Source organism: Geotrypetes seraphini, chromosome 8 (assembly GCF_902459505.1).
Source record: "Geotrypetes seraphini chromosome 8, aGeoSer1.1, whole genome shotgun sequence".
Classification (NCBI taxonomy): domain Eukaryota; kingdom Metazoa; phylum Chordata; class Amphibia; order Gymnophiona; family Dermophiidae; genus Geotrypetes; species Geotrypetes seraphini.
This window is the reverse complement of record NC_047091.1, coordinates 122,513,485-122,540,694: the sequence shown is the minus strand read 5'-3', so window position 1 is coordinate 122,540,694 and position 27,210 is coordinate 122,513,485. Positions and strand designations below refer to the sequence as shown.

General features: G+C 44.2%; 1 protein-coding gene across 1 annotated transcript in view; it reads left to right on the top strand.

The window, feature by feature from the left end:
* Nucleotides 1-27,210, top strand: part of POLRMT (RNA polymerase mitochondrial) — an 84,754-nt gene that overhangs the window by 39,260 nt on the left and 18,284 nt on the right. Inside the window, exons 7-21 of the mRNA XM_033955633.1 lie at nt 6,219-6,368; nt 6,647-6,814; nt 6,930-7,100; nt 7,393-7,635; nt 11,866-12,654; nt 13,070-13,192; nt 13,486-13,608; nt 13,801-13,980; nt 14,574-14,660; nt 14,756-14,869; nt 22,993-23,045; nt 23,328-23,426; nt 23,773-23,845; nt 24,192-24,283; nt 24,507-24,568. Coding sequence (XP_033811524.1) covers nt 6,219-6,368; nt 6,647-6,814; nt 6,930-7,100; nt 7,393-7,635; nt 11,866-12,654; nt 13,070-13,192; nt 13,486-13,608; nt 13,801-13,980; nt 14,574-14,660; nt 14,756-14,869; nt 22,993-23,045; nt 23,328-23,426; nt 23,773-23,845; nt 24,192-24,283; nt 24,507-24,568 — 2,527 coding nt within the window. The remainder of the gene's footprint in view (nt 1-6,218; nt 6,369-6,646; nt 6,815-6,929; nt 7,101-7,392; nt 7,636-11,865; nt 12,655-13,069; nt 13,193-13,485; nt 13,609-13,800; nt 13,981-14,573; nt 14,661-14,755; nt 14,870-22,992; nt 23,046-23,327; nt 23,427-23,772; nt 23,846-24,191; nt 24,284-24,506; nt 24,569-27,210) is intronic.

Sequence of the window (27,210 nt, the reverse complement as noted above, 5' to 3'; positions counted from 1 at the left end):
TCCTCTCCTCCAAACCTCATTCCCTCCCCCAACTTTTTCTTTCACCCTGCCCCCTTCTTTCTTTCTCTGTCTGTCTTTCTCTCTCTCCGTGCCCCCTTTCTTTCTTTGTCCACGTCCCCTTTCTTTCTTTGTCTGTCTTTCTCTCCGTACCCCCTTTCTGTTTGTCTTCCTAGCTTTCTCTCTCCATGCCCCCTTTCTTTCTGTCTCCCTGCCTCCCCCTTTCTTTCTTTCTTTCTCCCTCCATGCCCTCCCGTAAGCCACTGCCATTGGTGAACAGGCCGCCACCGCCGCAGGGGAATAAGCTGCCGCTGCAGCCATCGGGGAACAGGCCACCGCCGAGTTCTGAGCTCTCCCTGCTTCCCTTCCCCGTAAAGAGGATGCTGAAGTGCCAAGCTGACATTAGAATTGACGTCGGGTGGGGGAAGGATGGTCGGAGAGGAAGTTCCAGGCAGCGATTGGCTGGCCCAGAACTTCCTTTCTGACGTCAGAAGTGGCGAAGATTGGTTGGCCCGGCGCTTTAGCGTCCTTTTTACGGGAAAGGGAAACAGGTTGGGCACCCCTGTTCTAGATGAGCCACGAGCCGCACTCAAGTGACTAAAGCGCCATGGTTTGCCGACCACTGGGATAATGGATAGAGGAGTGGTAGACCCTGATCGATTTTCAGAGGGTTGCGTTCGTGAGGAGATAGCTAAAATAAAAATACACAAAGCGATGGGGCCAGATGGTGTACATCTGAGGGTGCTGAAGGAACTTAGGGAAGTTCTGGTGGCTCTGCTGACTGGCATTTTTAATGAGTCTCTAGAGTCGGGAATGGTACCAGGAGGACTGGAGAAGGGCAGATGTGGTTCAGCTCCACAAAAGTGGAAGTAAGGAAGAAGTAGGGAATTACAGGCCAGTAAGTCTGACTTCTTTGGTAAGCAAATTAATTTAAATACTTTTAAAACGGAGAATGGTCATGTTTCTGGAATCCTGTGGATTACAGGACCAGAGGCAACATGGATTCACTAGAGATAGGTCTTGTAAGACAAATCTGATCAATTTCTTTGACTAGGTAACCAGAAAATTGGATCAAGGGAGTGCACTAGATGTGGTCTATTTAGATTTTAGCAAAGCCATTGGTGTTCCACACAAATGTCTAATAAATAAACTGAGTACCCTCAGGATGGGTCCCAAAGTGATGGGCTGGGTCAAGAACTGGTTGAGTGGAAGGCGACAAGCGGGTAGTGATCAGTGGAGATCGCTCTGAGGAAAGGGATGTTACCAGTGGTGTGCCTCAAGGTTCTGTTCTTTGGCCTGTTCTTTTTAACATTTTTATAAACGATATTGCTGAAGGGTTGTCGGGTAAGATTTGCCTCTTTGCGGATGATACCAAAATCTGCAATAGAGTGGTGTGAATAACATGAAGAAAGACCTGACAAAGCTTGAAGAATGGTCTGAAATTTGGCAACTAAAATTTAATGCTAAGAAATGCAAGGTCATGCATTTCCCAAGGAAACGGTACATTTTAGGGGATGAAGAACTTATGTGCATGACAGAAGAGCAGGGCTTGGGTGTGATTGTATGAGATGATCTTAAGGTGGCCAAACAGGTTGAAAAGATGACGGCGAAAGCAAGAAGAATACTAGGTTGCAAAGGGAGAGGTATGGCCAGTAGGAAAAAAAAGGTATTGATGCCCCTGTAAAAGACTTTGATGAGACCTCATTTAGAATATTGTGTACAATTCTGGAGGCTGCACCTTCAAAAAGATAAAAAGGATGGAGTCTGTCCAGAGGAAGGCTACTAAAATGGTGTGTGGGCTTCATCATAAGGCGTATAGGGACAGACTTAAAGATCTCAATGTGTATACTTTGGAGGAAAGGTGGGAGAAGGGAGATAAGATAGAGAGGTTTAAATACCTATGTAATGTAGAGGCACACAAGTCAAGTCTCTTTCATTTGAAAGAAAACTCTGCAATTAGAGGGCATAGGATGAAGTTAAGAGGTGATAGACTCCGGAGTATTCTAAGGAATTACTTTTTTACAGAAAGGGTGGTAGATGCATGGAACAGTCTCCTGGAATAGGTGGTGGAGACAGAGACTGTGTCTGAATAGGGATAGGCACGTGGGATCTCTTGGAGAGAGAAAGAGATAATGGTTACTGCGGGTGGGCAGACTAGATGGGTCATTTGGCCTTTATCTGCCATCTATGTAATGAACAAACATTAAATTTCTTGTTAAACTTGGCAAGAGAGGAAGTGAAATAGGGACATGTTAGCCCAAAATTATGGGGATAATGCCATGAAGAAAAGCTGTGTACAAATGGATTAAACATTTTTCTGAGGGGAGAGAAAGTGTCGCTGATGATGAAAGGTCAGGGCGGCCAGTAACGAGCAGAACTAACTAAAACATTGCAAAAATTCATCGAATTGTGCATCTAAATCGTTGAATGACTGTGAGAAGCATAGTAGACCAAGTAAACATCGATAGAGAAACAGGAAATTCTTAACTGAAAATCTTGGCATGAGAAAGGTGTGTTCAAAAATGGTCCTGAAGGAGCTCACTGATGAACAAAAGCAAAGGAGAGTTGGTTTGCCAAGACCTTTTGCAGAGGCAAGATGATGTTTTGGACCATGTTATCACTGGTGATGAAACATGGGTATACCAATATGACCCTGAAACAAAGCGTCAAAAGTGCACAATGGAAGTAAGCCAATTCTCCATGACCAAAAATTTCTGCTAATCCAAATCAAGAGTCAAAACGATGTTGTTAACCTTTTTTGATTTTAGAGGGATTGTTCATTATGAATTTGTACTAACTTGACAAACAGTTAACTGAATTTACTATTTGGAAGTGCTAAGGGGAAGAGTGTGCATAGTGGTTAAAGCTACAACCTCAGCACCCTGGTACCTGGGTAAGTCATTCAATCTCGCCATTGTCCCAAGTACATTAGATAGATTGTGAGCCCACTGGGACAGACAGGGAAAAATGCTTGAGTACCTGAATAAATTCATGTAAACCTTTCTGAGCTCCCTTGGGAGAATGGTATAGAAAATTGAACAAATAAATAAATAAAAGGCTGCATGAAAAAGTTAAACGAAAACGACCTGAACTTTTCGCCAACAACTCATGCATCATGACAATGCACCAGGTCACACAGCACTGTCTGTGAAGAAGTTATTAGCCAGAAAACAAATAACTGTATTGGAGCACCCTCCCTACTCAGCTGATCTGGTCCCCAATGACTTTTTCTTTACCCGAAGATAAAGTAATTACGGTATTGAAAGGAAGACATTTTGATGACATGCAGGGCATCAAGGATAATACAATGACAGCTCACGACAGCTCTGATGGGCATTTCAGAAAAGAGTTCCAAAATTGCTTTGAAGGGTGGACTACTATGGTCACCTTTGAAGTGAAGAAATGGGACATATTTTGATTACACCTATGCCAAAAGATCAAAAGGCATCAATTGCTTTAAAATCAAATTATAGACCTATAGCAAGCATCTCTTTATTTACCAAACTCTTGGAGGGACTGGTTAATTTAGAACTGGTGAACTACCTGGAAAAATTTAACATCCTTTTTTTTAAAAAAAAATAATTCTTTATTCATTTTCAAATTTGACAAGTGCACAAAATAATATAATTCAACAAGTTATTATGCAATAGCACTTTGATATCTACTACATAAAAATCTAATGATACATTTAACCCCCCTACCTCCCAACCTTCATCTATATTTTCAATCAGAATATACACATATTATAGAACATATTGTAACATATTATGTAAGATTGTTCCCAACACCCTCCTCCCTTTGGTGTGCCAAAAGAAGAAAAAGAAAAGAAGAAGAGAAGTGATGACTATTCACTACAATATTTTGTCAATGGCCCCCATATTTTTATAAATTTAGTATAAGTCCCTCTTTGTATTGCTATTGCTCGTTCCATTTTAAATATATGACATAATGTATTCCACCAAAATGTATAACTAAGGTTTCTGTGATTCTTCCAATTGTTGGTTATATGTTGAATGGCAACCCCTGTCATGACTAATAAAAGCTTGTTATTCTCTGATGATATTTGACTTTTTTTCCTCATCATCATGCCAAATAGCACTGTGTCATAAGAGAGTGCCACATGATTTTCCAATAATACGTTTATTTGAGGCCATATTGAATTCCAAAATATCTTAATATAGGGACAATAATAAAGTAAATGATCTAATGTCCCAGGCTCCAGATTACAATGCCAGCATCTATTGGACTTAGAACTATTTAATTTTTGCAAACGTACAGGGGTCCAAAACACTCTATGTACACGTCAGGATTTAGAAAAGGCTTTAGTACCAAGACAGTTTTAGCTTCAATCTTAAGTCAACTTTATGGGGTTTTTTTTTAGCACAGGCACCAGTGCTTTAATTTTGCAGCTGGATCTCAGCAGTGCTTTTGATTTGGTTGACCATGAAATAATGCTACACTGTTTGGATGCAATGGGGCTCTCGGGGAAAAACCTGGAACTGGTTTCAGGGTTTCTTGACAAAGAGATCTTATCGAGTGGTGTGTGATGGAAAATACTCTCATTCTTGGAGCAGTCCATCTGGGGTACCTCAGGGCTCCCCGTTGTCACCCACGCTTTTTATTGCAAAAGTTGAATTTAAATTTTTATATATATGCAGATGATATTTCCATTTTAATTCTTCTGAATAACATAACAAAAGAAATTTTAGAGCAAATTTCTCACATCATGACTGAAATAGAGCAATGGACAACCTATTTTAAATTGAAATTGAATAGAGAAAAGTCAAAAAATTTTTTAGCTAGTCCAAATGACAAAATAACTAGGACATCACTTCACCTTAATGGGCATGATTATCCAATTTTAAAATCTATAAAAATATTAGGAGTCACTTTGGACTCTCATCTAACATTAGTAGAACATACGAATTTGGTGGTGAAAAAGTGCTTTTTTGCGCTATGGAAATTAAAGACCATCAAAAAATATTTTGACCCTTTATCTTTTAGATTGTTGGTGCAGGCATTGGTACTATCTATATTGGACTACTGTAATATTATTTACTTGGGCACACCAAAGAAAGTTGTGAGAAAATTGAGAATAGTGGAGAATACAGCTGTTCGCCTGATATTTGGGCTGAAGAAAAACGATCATTTCAGCCCCTATTATCGACTATTTACACTGGTTGCCAGTGGAAGCATGAGTAATGTTCAAATTTTCATGTCTCTGTTTCAAGTTGGTTTGGGGATTGGCCCCTACCTACTTGTTATCTCACTTCGTGCTATATAACCCCATGAGGGTAACCAGAAATTGTAACTTATTTGCATACCCAAAGATTTTAGGCTGTAAAGTTAGGTCTTTTTTAGACAGGATGCTTGCATTTCAAGCAAGTAAACAGTCCTTCTTGGGTAACTATATTAGCGGAGCCATGTTATCTTACGGCGCCTTCTGAAAAGAAATCAAGACAGTGTTATTTGATAAATTTATTTCTTCATTCGATGTTTTTATTCTTAACATAATAATTCTATTGCATTAATTTAAATTTTTATTGTCTTTTTAAATATGCTGTATTCTCATTTTAATAATTTGTACTTGGCTGAATTGTCCAGTTTTTCTCTCTTGTGGCAGTATACAAAAATAAAGTTATGTTGTTATGTTACTGCCCTTGGGAAGCTATGCAACAATGAGGTGTGTAGCACTTTATTTAGGATGAGATTGCGAACTTAATTTCAGACCTCATATGACAAAAAGTAACTTGGTTGGGGATATGAATAGGGTGAATATTTTGGTTCAGATTGGAGGGAGCAATTTTCATACTGGGGTTATTTTTGGCTCTTTTCACACACTTTGTTTTAATACAAATGTTTAATGCACATTAATCAAGCTAATGCATCCTAATTTAGTGAGCACATTTTGAAAAGCTGTGCTAACAACCCAAGTACACACTACTGAATGTATCTCCCCATTAATGGGCTAAAACTGTTGATAAACAGGTGTGTGGCTAGGGCAGCTGAGCGGCATACCATCATAATGATAGAAACTCCGTGGCAGCAGTAGCCACTGGAGCTGGTGTGGCTGCCAGACTTCATTATGGACAGTGCTGTTGCTTTCTGTCTCCAGGTCAATAGTGAGATACTAAGTAGTAATTCTGTGGTCAGCAGAGTAGGGAAGGCTGTCTGCTACTGTACGTGGTTTATGTCTCATTCATTGTGCTGTTCTTTTCCAGGATCAGCCAGTATTGTACCCAAAGCTGGATTTCTCACTGCAAGACCTGCAAGAGAGGTTCCAGAGGCAGCTAGAGTCAGAGAAATCAGACAGCATCGTCATTAAATCTATAGAAGCTATCAAACCCCTGACAAAGAAACAGGTGAAAGCGGTGAGTGTCCTGCATGAACTTTTGCAGGGTTTGGGATCAAAGTTGCTGTGAAATAGAAGGGAAGGTAGGGTTCTACTTAAGATGGTAGGTGGAAGAAGAGTAGTTTGGGTGAGAATCCCTGCTTCTCCCTTCACAGGGTGGGATAAAGGGAATTTTGTCTCATGGTGAGGTTCAGACACAGTATGAGGGAAAAATGTAACCTAGTACCTGGTTGGGTTTGGTACGTTTTCGTTTGTGCAATGTGACTGGATTGTTTCATTGTTTTGCTTCATCACCAGCGAAAGCTGTTGGATGCGCTGCGTTCCCATTGGCGGGAGTCCCTCCTCCAGGCCCTGCAGGAATCCAAAGTTCGTATGTTGGCTTTACCACTACGTTCCTGGCGTGTGAACTTGTATCCTTTCCTCAGTGTACTGGATGAGAAGGAATATGTGGACCTTATGCTGCAGGTGATGGCTCTTTGACTTTTTCTTGTCTGTCCATCTTCTCTGCTGAATTGTTCTTTGTAACCTTTTATTAGCACTTTAGCTTTATTTTTCTCTCTCTAAATGTTTTCTCTTGCAGTGCCTCTGTAGTTTGCCCCCAAATGGAGAGTCATTTCTGATCATAGCACGAGATTTGGGAACCAAGATCTACAACAGGCTTTCTATCCACAGGAGGATACAGTCCAAGGCAGTGGACAAGATTCACACCATTTATGATGCTTATCTCCAGCTGTTGGCTAAGGATTCAGAGGTGAAGGGTGGCATTGGGCTGTGTTCTTGGGCATCAGCTGTTAATATTCAGACCTTGCAGAATATGGAAAGGTGAAAGAGTAAGGAAATCTCTGTGGCTATCCTTTGATCCTTAGCTTCTTTAATGTTCAGGCTAATAAAAGGCTGTAGAATGAATGTGTGGTGTTGGGAGGTTTAATACTGGCATCTCTGTGACTGGTGGAATTTCCATTGGGAGAACCTTATACAGATGTGATGTGTCTGAATAACCAATTGGATTCCCTCTGTTGTCCTCATCCTTTTGTGATTTCTAGCTGAATAATTGCCTGCCCCGAGAACACTGGGAGAAACTGGAGATGGAAATTTTTTTAGGCAGCTCCTCATTAGTCAGCAGCGACTCACCTTGGCCCCATATCCTGCTGGTACAGCTAGGAGCGCACTTAGTGGATCTGATGGTGCAAGAAATTCAGGTGCAGAAGAACATTCTATGCAAGGATTTGGAGCAGAAACGTATACCTGTGCTCTACCACATGTATTCCTTCCACAATAAGCGCCAGGTGAGTTCTGTGTCCCAAGCACTACCAGGAGATGAGACCCCAAATCTCCTGGGGGACTCCCAGCCTCAGGCTTTCAGGATATCATCAGTAATGATGCATGAGAGAGATCTGTACTGTATGTACTGCCTCCATCACATGTAAACCTTTCATGCATATCCCTTGTAGAGATATCTTGAAAACCCTACTGACTGGAGGTAAGAACATAAGAATTGACATACTGGAACAGATCGAAGGTCCATCAAGCCCAGTTCATATTCAAATGCAGTTTCCAAATTCAACAATAAGGAAAATGAGAAGCTGGGCATCCCACCTGCCCTGTCTGAGGCACCTGAGATGCCCAAGTATCACTTGAAGAAAGACCAGTCTAAATGGGATGAGTAGCCCAAAGCAGGATATGGCACTGCACAGGAAGAAAATAGCAGACATGTACAATTTGGAATAACACAAGACTAGCTGGAAACCGCCATTCTAGAACATAACAGTTACCATCAAGCCCAGTATCCTGTCTGACAGTAGATAGTTCAGACCACAAATACCTGACAGGATCCCAAGGAGTAAATCTGGTCCTTTGTGCCATTCCCACAGATAAAGTTTTAAAAGTTTTATTAAAATTTGATATACTGCCAAATCAGAATACAAGGCGGTTTACAAAGATAAAACTGGGTAACATATCTTAATACATAAATCCACACAAAAAAAAAGACCAAGAAAACAAATAACAATTGACAAAAAGACGAGAAACAGTAGACAAAAATAAATCACCAACAAAGATGAAACAATAGGATAAGGGAAGAATTACAATCGTTAAAAGAAGGGAGAAGGATAAAACAAACAGGGAGTAATTTATCCAAATACTTGACCATATCTTCTAGTAACAAATTCTACAGCTTAACAGTGAATTGAGCGTTTTAACTTGCGGAGGGGGGTAAGACAAGGCTGTCCATTATCTCCTTTACTCTTTGATATTGTTTTAGAACCCTTGTTATTAGCTATTCAACAAGCAAAGGGGATACAGAGTATTCTTCGCACAGACTAGGAATATAAAGTGTCTGCATATGCAGATGATATACTGCTTTATTTGAGGAATCCAGAGACTTCCATTCCATGCTTGCTTGAGTTGATAGAGAAATTTGGAAAATTTTCAGGATATAAGATAAATTGGAGTAAATCAGAAATTCTGCCACTTAACGTACTTTGTACGGACTATTTGACTCTTTTTCCTTTGTATGGAAGGAAGATGGATTAAAGTATTTAGGTATTTGGATTAAAAATACACTTGAAGACACAATAAAAGAGAATGAAAAGCTTTTATTAAAGAAAGTAACAGAAATGTGTGAGCAATGGAATCCTTTACATCTTTCTTGGTGGGGGAGAGTTCAAACTATTAAAATGATGATATTGCCTGTGGTTTGTTATCAAATGAGTATGATACCAGTTTTTTTTTCAAGGGTCCTTTTATAAAAAATTAAATGGCATTCTTACAAAATTTGTTTGGCTGGGTAAAAGACATAGGAATTGCTTTAGTATCTCTACAAAAATCAATTATGGAGGGTGGGGTAAATTTCCCAAATTTTTATAGGTATCATCAAGCCTATATTTTATGCCAGGGTATGTATTGGGTCCTCCCAGAGCTCATGGAAAATACCCCTGATTGGTTATATTTGGAATGGCGACTCATGTTTCCTTTACATTTATCATCTATTTACTATATCCTCATTATATATTATCAAGGAGTTTCTTTAACATCAACGATCTTCCAAAGTCTTCTGATATATTATGATTTACTTGAAAATTATATTGTTAATCCTTTCAAATGTCACTTTTCATTTCTCTTCATACAGTCTTATACTCTGGTTATGGGATATGACCTCAGTGGCTACTTCTGTACAGAATAAATCTGTTGAAAGTACAGAATTTCAGTGTAGCTAGCCTCCTCATTGGTCTTATCCCCCTGCCTACCACTCAAATCTATTTCTTTGTCATTTAAAGTGCTTTTAATAGTCATAAATAACTTAATATATAACTTAGCTTTAAAGTGCTTGCAGTATTAAAACGGGACAACGACATGGACCCACGTTTTGCTAGGCTGTTTCAAGAAGATACCCTAGGAAATATAACAAAAGACAATCAAATAGTTAGAATATCAAATATTCAACAAGCGTATCTCTACTCTAGCTTCTCTTTCCATCAAACAAATTCGCAGCCAGTCTCTGTTTCATTCTAACATGGCGGTGGCATCCTACTAGCTACTTTAAATATCATGAGATCATGTGACTTTTTGAACCAATCATAACAGGACACCCAGCTAAGCCCTGGAATAACTTTATTTATAAAACTTAGGTCAGAGACAGCCATTCAACCTCACTATTAAGTCCAGCCGGACTAACAGTGTTTAGATCAGAGATCCATCTTTGCTCATAATAATTCAGAAGATAATCTAAGTTACCACCCTCCCACCCAGCATTTATAACATCTGTAACCCTCCATTTAATATCTGTTATATTGTGACCAGCTTCTAGCCAGTGGGCAACCATTGGGGCTTGCAAATTTTTTGTATGTATATGCGATTTATGTTCATTTAAACGTAGCTTGATCTGACGGCTACTTCTACCTATATAGATCATATTACAAGGATATGCTCTTATTATGCTCTTAGATAAGCTTTTCTAATAGATCCCTTCGGGTACCCTCTCTCTAAAAATCTAAGCTCCAATATTTTAGATTGTCTTTTAAATTCAGGCAGAGTAGTCATGTTCTCAATATTAAGATGCCTAGAAAATATAAAGATAATAGAATATTAATGGATACGTGGAAAACATTCCGCTATGTTAGTAATTTAACACCTAACCCAATACATAAGTCAACAAATCAATCTATATGGCTTAACTCCAAGATTCAAATTGGCGGATTAAAGTCGTCTGGAAGCATTGGATTATTGCAGGTATACAGATTTTAGACAATGTTATTTCAAATGGTAAACTGCTTGATTTTTCACAGTTGCAGCAAAAATATGGTCTTAATAAAACGCAAAGTTTTAAATGGTTGCAACTGAAGCAGGCTATTCAGGAGGGGTTCCCTGAATGGAAAAATATTAGTAATTAATATAGTCTGGAATTCTTATGCTTTCAGGCGGACTTCTTGGGACACCAAGCCGCACAGTGGTATAAATAAAAAAACAAAGACTGGCCTCAGAGACATTTGGACCATTGAGATTAAGCATCAAATTTCTGCGTCTCAATGGCCACTAATTTGGTCTTGGAGGATGAGGTGTACAGTGTCTGCATCTATGAGACAAACTTGGTTCTTTTTGTTACATAGAGCATTTTGGACCCCAGTTCGATTACAAAAGTTAGCTCTAAGTCTAATAGATGCTGGCATTGTAAACTTGAAGCAGGGACATTGTCCCTTCATCATGGTCTTTTGGAAATCAATTTGGTCCCAAATTAATTGTTTTTTAGAGAATCATGTAGCATTTTCATATGATACGATTCTATTCGGTATGTCAATGAGAACAAGGAATCAGATTTCATCAAACAACAATAAACTTTTATTGATTATGACAGGAGTTGCCATTCAACATATCACTAGTAATTGGAAAAACTGCAGTAGATTAAATTATACCTTCTGGTGGAATTCGTTGTGTCACATTTATAAAATGGAAAGCATAATTGCTATTCAAAATGGGAATTATAATAAAAAAGATCTGGGGGCCATTGACAACTTACTGTAATGAATAGATACCATTTTCTATTGAAAGTATATTTGAAAATGGGTGGAAGAGGGTGGTTTTAAAGTTTACTGTAGTTTAATCAATAGTAAAGAATATTTATATTTATATATATTTTTGATTAAATGTTAAAGGAAAGGTGGGTGGGAAGGGAACAAATTTATATATTTGATGTTATACTAGAAAGAAATTCAAGTGATGTATTTAATTTCAAATGTTTTATTATTTGTACACCTGATGTAAGATTAAAAAATGAATAAAGAATTTAAAAAAAAGAAAAAAAAAGACCTCTGGTTAGGCCTGTTCCCTTTTCTTTATTTTTCTTTACTCCCCTCAGACATCTGGGCGTGGTGTAGTATCTCGCCACTGCAGTCATTTCTGGGGCTGCAAGCAGTCTAAGCTCAGCTCCTTTCACTTCTGATGAGCTATATAATAAATGAAGAAGCTGTCATAGACTCAGATTTTATTCTAGGGTTGTTGTTTTTTCTTTATTCCTCGCACAGGTTGGATGTATTAAACCCCACCCAATCATCACTCATATCCTGTCTAACGCTGCTGAGAACACATTGACTTTTGAATCCTTTGCTATACCGATGCTATGTCCACCAGTGCCTTGGACCTCACCCAACTTTGGTGCCTACATCATCACTCCTACTAAACTGGTGCGCTGTTTGGATGGAGTCATCCAGCACCAACAGCTATTGGAGAATTGTCCCACGAGCCAGTTGTATCCAGTACTGGATGCATTAAACCAACTGGGTAACTGCGCCTGGAAGATCAACCAACAGGTTCTTGATATCATTGTTTCCATATTCAACGACAAGGGAAATGAGAAGCTGGGCATCCCACCTCCCCTGTCGGCGGCACCTGAGATGCCCAAGTATCACTTGGAGAAAGACCAGTCTGAATGGGATAAGAGTAGCCTAAAGCGGGATATGGCACAGTACAGGAAGAAAATAGCAGACATGTACAGTGTTCGGATGGATTCCCTCTACAAGCTCTCTATTGCCTATCATATACGGGACAAGATTTTCTGGTTTCCCCACAACATGGACTTCCGGGGGCGCACCTACCCTTGCCCACCCTATTTCAACCACTTGGGCAATGATGTCACCCGTGCCATCCTACTTTTTGCTGAGGGTAAACCACTGGGGGAAAATGGGCTCAGCTGGCTGAAGATCCACCTCATCAACCTGACAGGGCTAAAGAAGAGGAATTCTATGCAACAGAGGCTGGAGTATGCAAATGAAATTATGGAGGACATACTAGATTCAGCAGATAACCCTTTAACGGTATGTGTCACTCTATCCTGAGCCTTCTGCTACGCAGATCTTTCCTGCTGGGTGTGATTGGTGCAGTCTAATTCAGATGAGTACACAAATGATTTCCCCAGAGCTTTTCATGGTACATTCAGGCATGCTTCTAATGTAGCTTAGCACATAAATAAATGGTACAGAAAATACTTTTTAAATTTTCTGTACCATTTATGTATGTGCTGAACTTTTACATGGTCAGAATTGTAAAGCATATAGATCCCCTGTTTAAGATTCAAATGTAGCTTATGCATGCCTCAAATCAGAGGGGTCAGATTGGTTTGATTTTATCAGGAAATATGGACAAACAGGAGCTCATAGTGTAGTGAAAGATGAAAATAAATACCATGACTAGAACAGACCTCTGGTCCCACCCAGGCTTCTCTTTCTCTAGGGTCGAAGGTGGTGGATGAAGGCTGATGACCCCTGGCAGGCACTGGCCTGTTGCATGGAAATTGCCAAGGCAGCAAGGTCACCTGATCCAGCCAAATACATTTCCTATTTCCCAGTACACCAGGTGGGTAAGCTGAGGTGTTACCTGAAAGGGGAGGGGAGCTGGGTTACCCATGATGGGGGGAAGAGCTTGGATTTGTTTTGGAATATTGCACTGAGAGAAGTACAGATGTAATTGTGGGGTTATACAGAGATTATGAGATGTAACATGGTCTATAGATCATAGGGCTGGGATGTAATGTAGTTATACTTGAACTCATTTGTGTCCTGGGTTTTTACACAAGGCAGGAGAAAGGGGGGTAGAAGTTGGTACTGACCACCACCACCACCATCTAATTCTCCTAATGCTTCTCATAGGATGGATCTTGTAATGGGCTTCAGCACTATGCTGCATTAGGCCGAGATATTGTTGGTGCAATCTCTGTTAACCTGATACCATGTGACATACCTCAAGATGTGTACAGCGATGTGGCGCAGCAGGTGAGTGTGCACGTGGCAGGATTCTCCCATAGCAGCATATACTGTTCCCACAGGGGAGGGGCATGTAAATATGAGCCCCAAAGAATATTATGCCTTTTATCGTTGCATGATGGGTTATATGAGAAAGGGACAGAGAGCAGAGGGCTTTGACCCGCGTGTGTACTGACCACCTTCCGCTGGTCTGGATGGCAGGTGGAGGAGTTACGGAAGCAGGATGCAAAGGATGGCCTGGTAATCGCACAGATGCTAGATGGCTTCATCAGTCGAAAGGTGGTGAAACAGACAGTGATGACAGTGGTCTATGGTGTGACCAGATATGGAGGACGGCTGCAAATTGAGAGGAGGTTGAAGGAGATAGACAATTTCCCACAGGTGAGTGTTCTTTCTTCCTACCTGTTTCTGCTGGGATGGGGGGGGGGGGGTTTGGGACAGGGGGCTCTTCTCATTAGCTATAAATCTGAGAGAGGACATGATTTTATAGACATTTTATTTCAAAATATAATGAGGGCATGTTAAGTATCCTGTCACAGTGGCAGATTCCTTAAAAAAGCCTACAGGCTTATGTTTAATTACATGTTTTACTATTAACAATTAAGTTTTATGCAAAAGCCTTTAAACAAAGAAATATATAGGGCTAGCTTTAGTGTATGTAGAAAATGAAAAAGCACCTACAAAGATTGAAAAGAGGGGGAGGGGAAAAAGCAGGTGCTCTTCAGCTCTGGCCTTGTATTCAAAGCTCATCTAAACTTGGCCACTGATTACAGCAGAGAATTTGTCTTCTGCCTCCCTTTCTTCTCTCTGGTTAGTCACTGATGAATCTCACAACTTCCTATGCTTTGCTCCTTTCATATTTGAAATTTTGTTTTGAATCCCTTTAACTTGCTAGAGTACTTGTGATGTGTTTGAAAGAACTCTGTTTGGCAGTTCAGGGCACAACTGCTGATGTACTGTCTTTTTCTAAGCAGGTGTACACCTGGGAGGCTTCTCACTACCTTGTCCGTCAGGTGTTCAATAGCCTTAGACAAATGTTTTCTGGAACTAGAGAAATCCAGGTAAATTCTTTACTTCTGTATGGGATTTCTTGCATAAGAGCCAGGGTTAAATTTTTGATGGGCAGAAGCCTTGGAAATGATTTTTCTTTTTTCAGTCGTGGCTCACAGAATGTGCCAAGATGATTGCAAAATCTGGAAGCTTCGTGGAATGGATCTCCCCACTTGGGCTTCCCATTATACAGCCATATCATCACACCAAGAACTTAGTGGTGAGTAGCGTTTGCAAACTAGGGTCCTGTCACTTGCTGTACTAAATTCATATGCTCTTGAAATAAGATGAAATCTGGTGTCAGGCCCCCTTCCATAGCGTCCTTCCTATTATTCCAGACCAGTGGGATAGTTATGTCCATCCAGCAGGTGGAGATAAGACACGTGAAGAGTTGTGAGATATAGGTCCTACCTAACCCCCTTCCCAGCTCCTCAGTATTTTCTACCTCTAAGTAGGTAGATGGACATAGCTTTCAGCTCTATGCCTGGATAGGCCTCTTCTGTCTAGTTGGTGAACTGGCTCCCAGCTGAGCTCCCTAAGGTGGCCTTTGGCGTGCATGCTTGGTTGTGCCAGCCTCTGCCTCCCATCTCTTCTCTCCATCTGGTCAGTTCCCTCTTTGTAACTCAGCAGCCTCTTCAGCCTGTCAAAACAGATAAAGAGAAAAAAAAGGGTTTATCTATCATCTCTCCAAACTAGTGCTGCCCGATTCAGGAAAAAAATATTTTGATTCAGCTTATTGAATCGATTTTTCAATTCAATTCAGTTTTCCTGCCCAATTGAGTGCTTTTTTCCAAACATCCTGGTGGGTTTATTTTATAGCCTCTTCACCCACTCCACCCCCTTTGCCCTCTCCTACCCACACTGGCGCTTTGGTGTAAACAAACAAACAAAAAATACTTTTCCTTTCTCTGTTAAATCCTAGCTCACATTCACGGTCTAATACCAGCTCTGGTAGGATACAAATTTCAAATCTGACACATTGTAATCACAAAACAGAAAATAAAATTCTTTAGCAACTCTCCAGACCGGCATAGGTTAATCTTACAAGCGGGTTATATCTCATCATGACCAGCAGGTGGAGACTGAGACAAAACTTGGAAATGGTACTTAATAGGTTACTCCCCCTAATTACCTCAGTCTTCTGTCAGTCTCCAGCAGGTGTGAGTGAGTTGTACCCATCTCCCTTCTGTAAGGCTGTTGGAATTTGTTCAGACTCCTGGTCCTTGTTTTTCTGCCGGACTGAGCTTGGGTGGGCCCTGTTTGGGGGTCTGTCTGACCTCTGGGGTGTCAAACCTGGCAGGTCTCTTGCTGATTCCCTCTTCCCCTTTCCTCCACCTCCCCAACATTTTTTTTAGAGGTGCCTCAGCAGTAAGCCTTGCTCCTAATTCAAACAAGACATATTGCTTTGAGAGCCAGTGGAGTCTGTTCTGTGTTAAAAAAAAAAAAAATATCCTGAGGCAGTGCCGGTCTGAAGGGTTGCTTTCCCTTTAAATTTATTGTATTTTACTGTAGTTTTCAACTAACTGGTACTTTTTCTTAGTTAGGTCGCGTAAGGAGCAATGAGCACTTCACAGGGGAAGAAGTGCTCATTTTGCTTTAGATGCGAGGCACTCGTGGCCAGCCTGTGTAAGCTCTGCATGGGCTGGAGCGATTGAGGAGCCTCGTTGGCAGCGGGTGCCGGTGGCCAGGGCTTCCTGCTGAAAATGCCTCGTGAGCTGGTAGTTGACTGCGGGGAGACCAGGTCTTCCCCAGCTGGCCACAGAGGGATTTCCTCAGCTGTCGACGGTGAGGGGAAAAAGGATTCCCTTACTGCCATAGCGGTTGTAGATTCCCTCACAACTGTTTCTTTAACAGCTGATACCAGCTTGCCTGTTTTAATGGCTGGGCCAGTTCAGTCTTCCCAGCTGCTACAGGCCCTGGAGGGGTTATTTTCAGCTGCAACTTCGCCATTTTCTCTGCAGCCTCAGGTGACCTTCCCCCTATCTTGGAAAAACAGGAGCAGGTTTTAGCTAGGTCCCCTGCTGTGGCAGGGAATCCCATGGGGACCAGGGGTTTTTTTCCCCAGATTTATTTTTTTACTTTATGCAGAGCCTATTTTCAGGCGGCTAGGGGATCTCGGGGATGGGTTTTTCCTCCGCACCCCTGTGACTCTGCCCCCCTCTACTTCTTTACCATCCCCTCCGCCTCCTCCCTCATCCAAGTGCCCGCGGGTTGCGTGGGACGAAGACTTGTGGTCTGAGGAGTGTGTTGACTTCAGTGAAGACCTGGATCCTTGGGGAGGCCTCCAGGATCCTCTTGAGGGGACGGCCGCAGGTACGGAGGGTTCGGTTTTTCCATCTACCAGCGAGGAGGCATCCATCATGCGCCTTTTTCAGAGAGATGAGCTCCCAGTTCTGATTCAGCAAGTCTCCTCGGTGTTGCGTTTTGAGGATGCGCCATCTGAGATCCTTGTGTGGAGGATCCTCTTAAGAGGGTCCGTTCTCCGTCCCGCTCTTTTCCTATGCATCAGGATATTCAGGATGTTATGCAGGTGCAGTGGAATACACCGGTTGCGCCGTTTCGGTTTATGCGCATCATGGCTCATTTGTATCCCATCCCAGACGGGGATAGGATTACCATGAAGATGCCAGTGGTGGATGCGGTGGTCTCAGCTATTGCTAAGCAGCATACCGTGCCCATAGAAGGCGGTTCTGCTTTAAGGAGGAGCTTAAGTTGGAGACCATTCTTAAGCAGAATTGTAATGTATCTGCCTTGGGAGTCCAGGCGGCTATTTGTAGGGGGCTCGTAACTTGGGCTGTTTTTCAGTGGACCGAGCGTGTCCTTGACCATGAATCTGATTACTGGTCTGTGGTGGATCAGGAGATGGCAAAGATTGAGATGGCAGCCTCTTTCCTCTGACGCCCTCCATGACTTGGTGCGGATGTCCGCCAAGTCTATGGCTTTTGGGGTGACCGCTCTTCGTACCTTGTGGCTTCGCGCTTGGTCAGCGGATGTAGCATCTAAGACTAAATTTACTAAATTTCCCTTTAGGGAGTCTTTTTTGTTTGGAGAGGATTCGGATGAGTTAGTTCAGACTCTGACGGACTCTAAAGTGTCCCGCCTGCCTGAAGATCGTGCTCACCTGGCTGTTAGGGGTGGCACTGCTCGGGGACGTTTGCGGGAGTTTGCAGATATCGCCCTGGGCACGGGGCTGCTCCCTTATCCTTTTCTGGGTTTTCCAGGGATCGTTTCTTTCAGCGCATGCAGTCCTTTGGGGGGCCTGTCGAGGAGCTGGGAATCCCTCTGCTGCTATCCCCATGCCCCGTCCTGCTCAATGACTCCTTGCCAGTGCCCCTTCTAATTCAGGTGGGTGCCCGGCTGTGCGATTTTTCTCCAAAATGGGCAGAAATCACATCTGATCAGTGGGTCTTGGAGGTGATTCGGGATGGTTATGCCCTGGAGTTTCTCACTCCCTGCCAGATCTTTTTCTAGCTTCGCCTTGTCAGGCACCTTGGAAGAAGCAGGCCTTTTGCCAAACCCCTCAAAAATTGTTAGATCTCAAAGCAGTAGTTCCAGTCCCTCCTCAGGAGTGTTTCTCCAGCAAGTACTCGATTTACTTTGTGGTGCCCAAAAAACGGGACTTATCGACCCATCTTAGATTTGAAAGGGGTCAACAAGGCTCTCAGGATTCCTTCTTTATACATGGAGACACTGAGGTTGGTGATTCTGGCAGTTCGGCTGGGGGAGTTTCTGACCTCTCTCGATTTAACGGAGGCTTACTTGCATTTTCCAATCTGGGTATCCCATCAGCGTTTCCTTTGCTTTGCGATCTTGGGTCAGCACTTTCAGTTCTGTGTGCTTCCTTTCGGTCTGGCCATGGCTCTGCGGACGTTCACAAAGGTTATGGTGATAGTCATGGCAGCATTGCACAAAGAGATCATTCTAGTTCATCCCTACCTGGACGAGTAGTTGATTCAAGCGAAGTCGTTGCAGGAGAGTGCTTGGGTCATGGCTCGGGTGGTGGAGTTCCTGCAGTCACTGGGCTGGGTTGTCAACCTTTCCAAAAGTCGGTTGACCCCCATCTCAGCACATGGAGCACCTTGGAGTTCTGTTTGACACCTCCTTGGGCAAGGTCTTTCTCCCAGAAGCCCAGGTAAGCAAATTGTAATCTCAGATTTGCCTGCTTATGGTGTCCTGGTGTCCTCGGGCGCAGGATTTTCTCCAAGTCTTGGGGTTGATGGCGGCTTCCCTTGACGTGGTGAGGTGGGCTTGGGCCCACATGCATCCGCTTCAGTATGCTATTCTTTTGAGGTGGTCGCCCCAGCAGCACAGTCTGGATCTTCCTGTTCCTCTGAGGAGCTTGGCTCGCTGCAGTCTTCTAGTCCAAGGAATGAGTCTGGATCAGCCACAGTGGACAGTGATGATGCTCACGGATACCATTCTCCTCGGTTGGGGAGCTCAGTGTCTCGGTCATTCAGCTCAGGGCACCTGGTCCACGGAGGAGGCGACCTGATCGATCAATGTTCTGGAAACCAGAGCCATCCATCTGGCGCTGTTAGCTTTCCGATCCTTCTTGATGGGCAAGTTAGTTCGGGTTCTGTCAGACAATGCCACAGTGGTAGCCTATGTCAATCATCAGGGGAGCACCAAGAGCACTCTGGTGGCGCAAAAGGCGGCTCTGCTCCTGGTCTGGGCAGAGTCTCATCTTCGGAACATCTCGGCCTCCCACATAGCTGGAGTGGAGAATGTTCAAGCGGACTTTCTAAGTTGTCACATATTTGATCCTGGAGAGTGGTGTCTAAGTGGCTTTTCAGTTGATAGTGCAAGCTTGGGGTCAGCCCCTCATGGACCTGATGGCCACGAGTGTCAATGCCAAAACACCCCACTTCTTCAGTCGTTGCTCTTCTTCTAAATTGGATACAAATCTCGCTAATAAACGGCCACTACCCAACTAACCTCAGCGAAATCATCATCACCCGATCCTCAAAGACCCCAAAGGACCGATAGACCAAACAGCCAACTACAGACCCATTGCCTCTATTCCACTCTACGTCAAAATAATAGAAGAACTAGTTGCCAAATTCCTCTCCAATTACCTAGAAAACCATAACATACTCCATCCCACACAATCCGGCTTTAGAAACAACTTCAGCATGGAAATACTACTAGGATCTTTCTTGGACACAGCCAGACAACATCTCAGCACAGGAAAAAAAATGATGCTCATACAACTAGACCTCACCGCTGCATTCGACTTGGTGGACCATAACATTCTACTACAAATCCTGGATATAATAGGTATCACAGATAAAGTATATACATGGTTTGAAGGATTCCTTAAATCAAGAACCTATAGAGTAAAATCAGACAAACAAAAATCTGAACCTTGGTCAAACCCCTGCGGAGTTCCCCAAGGATCCCCTCTATCCCCGACTCTCTTCAATCTCTATACAGCCTCCCTCAGCTCTCACCTGGACAAACAAGGCATAACCTCCTACAGCTATGCTGATGACATTACCATTCTCATACCCTTCGATCAACCTGAACTCTCCTTGACGAACACAATATACCAAACACTAAAATCAATAGCAACCTGGATGAAAGATCACAAACTGAAATTGAACCCAAACAAAATAAAACAAAATTCATCCTCCTAGAAAACAACAAAATACCAACCATAACCAACATTGAAATCAATGCAATCAACTACCCCATACAAACCACCCTAAAATTGCTAAGAATAACTATCGACACCATGCAACCGCAAATCAATAAAACAATACAAAAGTCATTCTTAGTCATGAGAAACTTAAGACAAGTTCGGAAATTCTTCAAGAAAACTCAATTCCAGCTCATAGTTCAGTCCTTAATACTAGGCCTACTTGACTACTGTAATATCCTCTACCTCCCATGCCCTACAACCATAACAAAACAACTACAAACTATCCAAAACACAGCACTAAGATTCATCTACTCATTAAAGAAACATGATCACATTACAGAAGCATATCTCCAATCGCACTGGCTTCCAATCCCAGCAAGAATACAATTTAAATTCTACTGCCTACTATTTAAGACTTTATACGGAGACAGTCCAAATTACCTGAATAACCGCCTCATCCACAACACCACAACCAGACATAGGAAAACTCACACTCCATTCTCATACCCCCCAATTAAGGAGGTCAAACGGAAAAAACTATATGATGCCTCCTGGCCACTCAAACAGCCAAACTAGACAACCAAATCGCCAATCTACTGACGGCATCCCTCAACTACAAGACTTTTAGAAAAGAAATAAAGACCATACTCTTCAAGAAAACTCTGAAAAAAGAAATAATACCGCAAGTCTCAAACTCCACCTCTCACTAAAGCCAACTACCCAAACAAATAACCTTACCCATTTCTTACTCTTTTTGAAAATGACCAATTTTATTTTTTTGTAAGTTCTTTTTGTAATACATCTTGGATAATTCTTTTGTAATCCGCCTTGAACTGCAAGGTAATGGCGGAATAGAAATCCTTAATGTAATGTAATGTAATGTTGCAGAGATTGTCAGGCTGAGAGTCTGGATGTTCTTGTCCAACCATGGCCAACGGAGGGTCTAATGTACGTGTTCCCTCCGTGGGCAGAGTTATTCTTCGCATTGTTCGTCATCCGGGCCTTGTGATTCTGGTGGCCTTGGATTAGCCCAGATGTCCGTGGTATGTGGACCTGTTGAGGCATCTGGTAGCAGATCCTCTGCCTCTGCCTCCCTCGCCCAACCTTCTGACTCAGGGTCCTATTCTCATGTTCAATCCGGGTCCCTTTTGTCTTATGGCTTGGCTCTTGAAAGGGAAAGCTTAGGTAAGAAGGGGTATTCAGATATAGCCATTTCAACCCTGTTGGGGTCCCGGAGACTTTCCATTTCTTGAGCTTATGTGCGAGTTTGGCGTATATTTGAGGAGTAGTGTGCTGTGCGTGGAGTGATCTCTTTTTGCGCTTCCCTGCCTAACATCTTAGAGTTTCTGCAGGATGGCCTGGACAGGGGCCTGTCTTGGTCTTTTCTTCGGGTTCATCTGGCGGCCTTGTCAGCCTTTCGGGGGTTGTTACAGGATCAGTGGCTGACTGCCATTCCTGATGTTGTTCACTTCTTGCCAAGTTGCTCAAGCCTCCCATTAGACCGTCTGTTCCTTCTTGGGATCTTAATCTGGTCTTGTCTGTGCTGGTGTGCCTACCCTTCGAGCTTTTAGAGACCTGCACATTGAAGGACCTTTCTCTTAAAGCGGTCTTTTTAGTAGCAATTAATTCTGCTAGACATGTTTCTGAGTTGCAGGCTTCCTCTTGTAGGTCTCTATTACTGGACTTTTCTAGGGAATGGGTTATTGTGATGCCAAGGACCACTTTTATAGAAGCAAATTTTTCCAGGGACCAATGGGGGGGGGGTTCATAAGGCAGTTTTATATACAATATATTTTACATTTCTATTATTATTAAGTTATGATATTGTAATAGAAATTATGCAACTTACCATAATGCAGAATCAGTGGGAGCCCTGAGCTTGCAGAACCCCGATGACCCTGCCAACCCATCCTCTTGCGCAGCATCTTTCCATCTCTCCCTCCCATCCCCCACATGCAGCAGAACCCGATGACCCCGCCAATCCATCCCCCTGTACAGCATCTTTCCATCTCTCCCTCCCATCCCCCACATGCAGCAAAGCCCAATGACCCCGCCAATCCATCCCCATGTGCAGCACCTTTTCATCTCACTCCTATCCCATCCCGCACAGCAGAACCCCGCCGACCCTCCCACTGTGAGGCCAACATCAGTGACATGGCGGCAGAAGGATGGCCCCAGTGGGGAAGGCAGTGAAGCAGCCTGTTAAGTGCTGCTGCCGCTGCTGTTTGAAGCAGAGGCATGTCGGCGGGGTTCTGCTGTGCGGGATGGGAAGGAGAGATGGAAAGATGTTGCACAAGGGGATCTCTTGCAGCTGTCAGACTGGGGATTGGGGACCCCTGCTCTATGGTGAAGGGAGATGACTGAAGGGCTTTCTTGTCTCTTGGATTCTCTTTTTCCTCTTCTTGTCCAAGTTAATACTGAGGAGCTGGGAAGGGGGTTAAGACTTGCATCTTGCAGCTCTTCATGTGTATTCTAAATCTACCTGCCAGTCGATGGACATAACTATCTCACTGGTCTTGAGTAGTGTGAAGGAATAATGGAAAGAAAATTACCAGGTAAGACCTAATTTCTTCTTCTGTATTGGAATACAACTGATATTGTGTTAAACAGAGGTGAAGGTCTCCCTCTTCCATTGCTGAAGGAGATTGGTGGAAGGGATGGTTTTAAGCTTCACTCATGTCTTGCCTTTTTCCTTTCTATAGTGTCGCAGCGCTCTTCAGTCTGTGAGCCTGAAATCGACATTTGATACCACCGAGTAAGTGCTGTTACACTCTGAACTAGAGCTTTTTGCTACATTTTGGGATAGTTGTCAAAAAACCAAACTGTTACTGTTTGTGGTGAAGGCCAGATGAGCTTTCTCTTCCTCCATTCCTAGAAGACTTCACAAGGTAGAGGAATTGAGCACAAACCAGCTGTGGTGTTTCTTTCCTTACGTTATAAGTCAGAGTTCAGTATTAGCATAACTTGGGATTGTATCTGGTACCCTTCGCTGTTCTCTGAACTGTTTAACTGATGTCTTTGCCTTCCCTTTCTGCAGGAAGCCAGATACTGTGAAACAAAAAAATGCCTTTTCACCCAATTTCATACACTCGCTTGACTCGACTCATATGATGCTGACATCTCTGCATTGCCACAGGTATGATATTGAGGAGTTAGAGCAGATGTGGGAGAGAAGTGGTTTAACGACTGGGATAAGGGGATGGAAGAAGTGTCACAGGAAAGAAGGGTGAAGAAACATTGCAGATGGGGGAGGGTGAAGAAATAATGCTTGGTAGGGCTACAGAATTTGAGTCTGTAAATGAAAGTAAGTGTGAGGGGCAGGCCAGTTCTTGTCAGCTTGGGCCTTTAATACAGCCTGTGCTGTAGATAGCCCTCTAGGCTGGATGCAAGAGATGGCAAAGTGGAGATTTGTGGGATGGGGTGTTTATCTGGTGGGGGGGGGGGGGTGTATCACATAGTGCTAACACTGTGCTCTTTATCAGGCAGGGGTTGACCTTTGTCGCTGTCCATGACTGCTTCTGGACTCATGCTCTGACCGTAGATGTAATGAATGAGGTAATGAAGACAAGCTTGTTAGTGTGAGAGAAAGACGTTCCCATTAATAGCTGAGTGTGTCCTCTGCTTCCTTTTTAAAAAAATCTTTTCCCTCATTTCCTCACTTCTACTGCCCTGTACCTGCTTGCGCTCTTCCATAGCTCTTCTTCTGCCCCACACCTTCATTCATTCATCTTCCCTCATTTTCTTACTCCACTCACCCTCTGTCTCACAGCATGCTTGATAAAAGAATTTCCCCTGCTTTCTTTCTCTAATTATCTTGTCACTCTGTGGTTTTAACTCCTAGGATATATCTCTTGTGTGTTTTTATAATACCGCAAATGCACTGGTACATTTTCTCATGCAGGTTTGTCGTGAACAGTTTGTAGCATTGCACAGTCAGCCTATTCTCCAGGAACTGTCATACTTCATGCTGCGAAAATACTCCAACAGAATCCTGTGAGTACTGTTCTGTCTCCATGTAAGATATATGCAGGAACCTGTGCATAATAAGACCCTGCCATGCCCCAGCCCAGTAGTGCCCATGGGCATTGCTATTAGCATTCTATAAAATGAAGGGTCAGTCCCTGGAGGCAGGGTCTGACGTTATAGTTTGGTTGTGTTGATCTTTGAAGCCTTGAGTCCTCTCGTAACATCAGGTATCCATTTTGTTTTTCTTCAGGGGAAAACCTAACATCAACAAACAGAATATGGTGGAGCTGTTTTCCAGCTTTCCTAAGACAGGTAACTTATGTGTTAACAACTGAAAACCCCAGCCAGAGCAAGGGAGAGAAGGAAAGCTGTCTTCTGTCTAGCCCAGCACTTTCCGCAGTAAGGTGAAGGAAGGTTAACCCTTCCCTGTTCTCCTTGTCATCATGCCTTTCGTGTCAGAAAGCTCCTTTTTCTTTAGCACTCTCCAGACCAGTAGAGGTTAACTTTATGAATGGGTATATATCTAATCATGACCAGCAGGTGGAGACTGAAAACAAAACTTTGGGACAGTATATCCTAGCCCCTCCTCTCTATTTCCCTCAGTCTTCTTTCAGTCTCCAGCAGGTGTTGAGTGATCTGTACCCATCTCCCTTGGTAGGGCTGTTGGAATTTGTTTAGGGGTTTATTGTCCCTGTTTTTAGCCGGACGGAGCTTGGACGGACTCTGTTTGGGGGTTCGTCCGACCTCGGGGGTGTCAAACCCGGCGGGTCACGAGCGGGGTCCCTCCCCCCACTTCCTCCACCTCCCCATATTTTTTTAGAGGAGCCTCAGCAGTAAGCCTTGCCCCCTAAATCAAGCAAGGCATATTGCTTCGAGAGCCTGTGGAGTCTGTTCTGTAAAAAAAAAAAAAAAAAAATAAATCCTGAGGTAGTGCTGGTCTGGAGGGTTGTATCCCTTTAAGAAAACTGTATTTTACTGTATTTTTTTCAACTAACCGGCACTTTTTTACAGCTAGGTCGCGTATGGAGCAATGAGCACTTCTAAAGGGAAAAAGTGCTCATTGTGCTCCAGACGCGAGGCACTCGCGGCCGGCCTGTGCAAGCGGTGTTCAGGCCGGTGCGGTGGAGGAGCTCCGTCGGCAGCGGCTGCAGGCGCCCAGAGCTCCCCGCCGATGGTGCCTCGCGAGTCGGCAGGGAACGGTGGAGAAGCCCGGTCTTCTCCGTCCGCCCACGGAGGGATTCCCCGAGCCGCCGACGGTCGGGTTTTAGAGGATTCCCTCTCAGCTGATATTTTGACAGCTGATGCCGGCTTGCCTGTTTTAGCGGCTGAGACTATTCAGGTCTCTCAGCCGCTGCAGGCTATGGAGGGAGCTGTTTTGGCGGGAAAGACGCCATCTTCTCTGTCTGGCCCCTCCATTTTGTCTTCCACCTCAGGTGACCTTCCCCCTGTTTTGGCTAAGCAGGGGCAGGTTTCTGCTGGGTCCCCTGCTGTGGCAGGGAGTCCCTTGGGACCCTCGGGGGGTTTTTCCCCTGATTTTTTCTTTTCATTATGCAAAGCCTATTTTCAGGCGGCTGGGGGTCCCGGTTGCGCCCAGGGGGTCTCGGGGGGTGGGGTTTCCTCCGCGCTCCCTGCGGCTTTGCCTCTCTCGTCTGACGTGACGTCCCCTCCGCCGCCTCTCTTGTCCAAGCGTCCGCGGGTGTCGTGGGACGAGGATTTGTGGTCGGAGGAACGTGTCGGTCTGGAGGAGGACCTGGACCCTTCTGAGGAATTCCAGGACCCTCTGGAAGGGACGGAAGCTGGCGGCGGGTTGTCGGGTTTCTCGTTCTCCAGTGACGAGGCGTCCGTGGTGCGCCTTTTTCAGAGAGATGAGCTGCCTGACCTTATTCAACAGGTTTCTTCGGCTTTGCGTTTTGAGGACGCGCCGCCGGAGACTCCGCGTGTGGGGGACCCTCTGTTACGAGGGATCCGTTCCGTTTCCCGCTCTTTTCCTATGCATCAGGATATTCGGGATATTATTCTTGAGCAGTGGAAAACGCCGGAGACGCCGTTTCGGCTGGCGCACAGCATGGCTCGCCTGTATCCCATTCCTGAAGGGGATCGGGCTACGTTAGCTTCGCCAGTCGTGGATGCGGTGGTCTCGGCTATTTCCAAGCGGCATACCGTGCCTGTTGAGGGCGGTTCTGCCTTGCGGGACTCTGAGGAGCGCAAATTGGAGACCATCCTTAAGCAAAATTTTCAAGTCTCTGCCTTTGGGGTCCAGGCGGCTATTTGTGGGGGACTGGTCGCTCGCGCCGTGTTTCGGTGGGCGGAGCGGGTCTTGGATCGAGAGTCTGACGACTGGTCTCTGGTGGATCAGGAGGTAGCGAAGATTGAGATGGCTGCCTCATTCCTCTCGGATGCTCTGTATGACTTGGTGCGGATCTCGGCTAAGTCCATGGCTTTTGGCGTGGCCGCAAGGCGTGTGTTGTGGCTGCGCGCTTGGGCGGCGGATGCTGCGTCCAAAGCTAAGCTTACTAAATTTCCCTTTCGGGGGTCGTTTTTATTTGGAGAGGACTTGGATAAGTTGATTCAGACTCTGTCGGACTCGAAAGTTCCCCGTTTGCCGGAGGACCGTGCCCGCCCGGCGTCTCGGGGTGGTGCGGCCCGGGGGCGTTTGCGGGAATTTCGCAAGTATCGCCCTGGGCGTGGGGCTGCTTCTTTCCAGTCTCCGGGGTTTTCCCGGGGTCGGTTCTTCCAGCGCATGCAGCCCTTTCGGGGGGCCCGTCGGGGGGCAGGGAATCCCTCCGCCGGTTCCCCCGCTTCCCGTCCTGCACAATGACGCCTTGCCGGCGCCCCCCTTGGTTCCGGTGGGGGCCCGGCTGCGCGACTTTTTTCCCAAATGGGCCGAGATCACGTCCGATCAGTGGGTCCTGGAGGTGGTGCGGGACGGTTATGCCCTGGAGTTCGCCCGCTCT